At 43.9% G+C, this 4,667-nt stretch overlaps 1 protein-coding gene across 1 annotated transcript in view; it reads left to right on the top strand.

Annotated features, from left to right (window-relative positions):
- CTCFL (CCCTC-binding factor like) overlaps positions 1–4,667 on the top strand; it is a 28,587-nt gene that overhangs the window by 14,213 nt on the left and 9,707 nt on the right. Inside the window, exon 8 of the mRNA XM_007449452.1 lies at positions 1,236–1,418. Coding sequence (XP_007449514.1) covers positions 1,236–1,418 — 183 coding nt within the window. The remainder of the gene's footprint in view (positions 1–1,235; positions 1,419–4,667) is intronic.

Below are 4,667 nucleotides of genomic sequence, written 5' to 3'. Positions count from 1 at the left end.
CGCTTTGGTCCTGGAGAGCAGCCCTCCCAGGTTGGACCACGACTCTCAGCAGGAGACCAGGTGATGCTTACCTGGGAGAGAGGGATGAGCTGAAAGGTGTGTGGCGGGGAGGTGTATGTTCATGAGAAAAAGATTGCAAGGAAGGCCATCAGTTAGGGCATTAACAGTAATGCAGAAATGGTCGTATATTCCATCTGAATAATCATGCCATTTTAAGTAAAACAAATAAAATGTGTACTTTTGCTTGGCTCTCTCTGTATTCTTGTCCTGATGCCACAAATGATTTACTCATATAAATGTTAGTTAAAATTTTTGGCGATTTCTTTGCCAAGAACAATTATTTTCACCCAAATGCTTTTTTTTTTTTTTTTTAAAAAAAGGAATTTATTAAATTTATTTATTTATTTATGGCTGCGTTGGGTCTTCTTTGCTGCACATGGGCTTTCTCTAGTTACAGTGAGGGGGGGGCTACTCTTCGTTGCGGTGCGCGGGCTTCTCATTGCGGTGGCTTCTCTTGTTGCGGAGCACGGGCTCTGGGCATGGGGGCTTCAGTAGTTGTGGCTCTCGGGCTCTAGAGCGCAGGCTCAGTAGCTGTAGCTCACAGGCTTAGTTGCTCCGCGACATGTGGGATCCTCCCGGACCAGGGCTCGAACCCGTGTCCCCTGCGTTGGCAGGTGGATTCTTAAGCACTGTGCCACTGGGGAAGTCCCCCCCTATGCTTTTAAATCGATATGAAGATTTGTAACACTATCAGGAAGTAGCCGGGAAAATGTTTAGATGCTTAATGTCCTTCAGACCCCAAAAGTCTGCTGAGTTGAAACTCTAACAATAGATTTTCAAGTTTGCAGGTTCCATCTGCCCTTTGTGAACTCAGATCATGGCAAGTAATTATAGAAATAGGGCTGCAAATACATAAGCTCTTTTGGAGGGGAAATTGATTGCGGTTTCACTCCCCAAGGTATGTTCTACTGCATCCCTCCTGGGACTGTAGGACCAGCTGGGATTAATCGTGAGAACTTGGTAACCTGATGGCAGGGATTGTGTAAGCTTGTTTCCTAGAGGCCAGACCGCGCTACTTGCACGGTAGTGCTGTGTCAAGAATGCGTTTGCTTTGTTTTTTCTTAAAAATGCACACATCTTTGGGGAGGAAAAAAAAAACGGGTATACAATAAATAACGTCTGATGCTAAAAAATTCCTGTCAGTAGCTCAGCCATTTGTTTTCCTTCCCTTCTAGGAACGTCATATGACAGTTCACATACGTACCCACACTGGAGAGAAGCCGTTTGCCTGCCTCTCCTGCAATAGATGTTTCCAACAGAAGCAACTTCTAAATGTGCACTTCAAGAGATACCATGATGCAACTTTCGTCCCGACTGTTTACAAATGCCCCAGGTGTGGCAAAGGCTTTTCCCGCTTGGTAAGCTCACTCAAGTCCCAATAAATCCTCCTTGAAAAGATCCCTGTGTCCCCAGGCACAGTGTCACACTTGGGCAGTTTTATCCTGATTATAGAAACTCGCAGGGATTTAAGATAGCATCTGTCATGCCTTAAGAAAGTGGTTATTAGTTTTTTGGAGTCACAAAACTCTTGAAAATCTTATAAACATGTGGTTTCCCTTCCGTGAAAAAAGACACTCCTGCAGACAGAATCTTGCAAATGGCTTTAGGGAGTTCTCAGGCTCCCAAACAATCTACAAAGAACCCCTGCTTTTAGGGTAACATTTTAAAAATTGTCCCTGTGGATTAGTTTTAGGCTACTGCACAGAGAGAATGCAATTTTTAATATGTTTTGTAGATATTCTTAGAACAGGGCTCTCGGTACTGTGCTCAGAAATACATTTGCTCTTCAATTGTATTATTTTAGGCGTCGTATTAGTTATCTGTTGCACAACAAACTACTGAGACCTAGTGGCTTAAGACAACCAACATTCGTTGTCTCTCATTTTCTGTGGGTTGGGAAGTTGGGAGTGGCTCAGCTGGGTGGTTCTGCCTCTGGGTCTCTCGTGAGTTGCCGTCAGGATGTTGTCAGGGGCTGTAGTCATTTGATGGCGTGACTGGAGCTGGAGGTACCGCTTCTAAGGTGGCGTGCTCAACATGGCTGTTGGCAGGAGGCTTCAGTTCCTCACTATGTGGACCTCTCCATTGGGCTGCTCCAGTGTCCTCGTGACCAGAGCGAGAGAGAGCAAGGAGGAAGCCACAGTGTCCCCTAATCTTAGAAGTGACACGACCCTACTTCTGTTCATTAGAAATGCAGCATATAATTCAGCCCATATTCAAGGGGTGAGGGGTAAAGTCCCTTTTGAAAGAAAGAGTGCCAAAGAATTTGTGGACATTTTAAAGCCACCACAGATGATTAGCTAGATCCCTAGATGATGTGCGTACTTTATAAAAGTTTAAAATTATCTGAACTTGACTATTTTTATGGAAGAAACTATCTATCTTTTCTCTTAGAAGAAGATGGTAGGGTAGTTGTGTTTTTTGGGTAGTGTGTGGCACAGTTCTGGAGTGTTAATGCTATTAGTTCAAAATTTCAAACAGAAGCAGTGGCAGTGCTCCAAAAAGAGTGTCACTCATACTGAGTTAAAATTGTAAAGAAGCTGCCCTTTGGTGTGAGAAACAAGAAAGCAGAGAAAAGAGTAAGTCAGCCTCATAGAATCCTTCAGGACATAAAGTCAGAAGTTTTGAAACTTTTCCTTCCATTCAAGAAAGCACATTGGGACTTGCATCTAGAATATAGAAGGAATTTTTACAACACTATAATAAAAAGTTAAATACCCTATTAAAAACAGGCAAAGGATCTAAGTAGACATTTCTCCGAAGAAAATATACAGATGGCCGATAGGCACATGAAAACATTCGTCACTAAGGAAATGCAAATCAAAATCACAGTGAGATACCTCTAGGACAAGCCATTAGAATGGCTGTGATCAAAGAAGGCAGATAATAAAAGATGTGGGAAAACTGAACCTGTTATACATTGCTGGTGGGATTTTTAAACGGTGAAGTCACCTTGTAAAACAGTCCGGCAGTTCCTCAAAAAGTTAAACATAGAGTTACCATGTGACCCGGCAATTCCACTCTTAGGCATGTATCCCAAAGAGTTGAAACATATGGCCACACAAAAACTTGTACGCAAATGTTCACAGCAGCATTATTCATAATAGCCCAAAAGTGGAAACTACCCAAATGTCCATCAGCTAACAAACAGATAAAACATGGCCCGCCCATACACTGGAATATTATTCAACCACAAAAAGAAGTGAAACACTGATATATACTATATAACATGGGTGAACCTTGAGAAAAGCCAGACACAGAAGGCTACATATTATATGATCCATCTTGATGACATGTCCAGAACAGGCAAATTCGTAGAGACAGAAAGTAGATCAGTGGTTGCCTGGAGCTGGAAGGAGGGGGAATGCAGTGTTTACGGTATAGGATTTCTTTTTGAAATGTTCTAAAATTGATTGTGGTGGATAGTTGCACAACTCTGTGAATGAACTAAAAACCTTGAATTATACATTTTAAACAGGTGGATTTTATGGTATGGGAATTATATCTCAATAAAGCTGTTTATAAAAAATAAAAGAAAGGGATTTCCCATTTCTGGTTCCATGTGTAAGGAACTTGGAAGTCACTACCTCATCCTAACAAGTAAAAAACTGAATAGAGTGAAAAATCAACAACTCTTTAGGATCCGTAAAAGAGGCGAGGCCACAGGGCAAACCGCTGCCCCCAAGCTTGGAGACACAGACAGGTGAATGCAGGGCGTCCCCTCTTACCTGAACAGAGACTTAGAAGCAGGAACTGCTGTGGAAGCCAGTGCCGGTGTAGGAAAACCAGAGCTGTCACTGATGAATTGCTGGAGGCTCGGTGTGGACAACTGAATGTTGAAAGGTGCAGGGGGATCCAGTCATAGGGGGATCCCCACAATATTTTGAGCTTTACTACCAGGAGTTTAACAAGGTTCCCACAGCGAATATCTAAAAAAAAACAAAAAACAAAAAATCTCCTTCTGCTTCCTGCAGGCGGAGTGGAAAAGGAACCATTCTTCTTACCAAGGCCTGTCCTAGGGGTAGACTAGTTAACCAGTGCCTAATCTGCTGGGGTTTTATCAGAGCCTAACTGACCTGGAGAAGGGAAATACCCAAGTCTACCCCATTGCAGACATTCTGTCCCACCCAAGAGGGGAGAAAAAATAAACTCAGAAACCACAGCCCAGAGGCACAGGCTCACGAAAAGGCTGAGCCCTCAACACAGGCTGGAGAATGCATCCCACACCACCACATTATTAAAGGCTTATTTACAGCAGCTCCTTTTATCCAAAAAAAAGAAAAATTCCAAGGCGTGCCAAACAGCAAAAAACACAATTTGAAGAGACAGAGCAAGCGTCAGGAATGGCAGGGATGTTGGAGTTATCAGGCCAGGAGCTTAAAACAACTATGATTCATATGCTAAGAGCGCTAACAGAAAAAGTAGACAGGGTTTCCCTGGTGGCACAGTGGTTGAGAGTCCGCCTGCCGATGCAGGGGACATGGGTTTGCGCCCCGGTCCGGGAAGATCCCACATGCCACGGAGCGGCTGGGCCCGTGAGCCATGGCCGCTGAGGCTGTGCGTCCGGAGCCTGTGCTCCACAGCGGGAGAGGCCACAGCAGTGAGAGGCC

This window comes from Lipotes vexillifer, unplaced genomic scaffold, assembly GCF_000442215.2.
Source record: "Lipotes vexillifer unplaced genomic scaffold, Lipotes_vexillifer_v1.1 scaffold524, whole genome shotgun sequence".
NCBI classification, from domain to species: Eukaryota; Metazoa; Chordata; class Mammalia; order Artiodactyla; family Lipotidae; genus Lipotes; species Lipotes vexillifer.
This window is presented reverse-complemented; position numbering and strand designations above follow the sequence as displayed.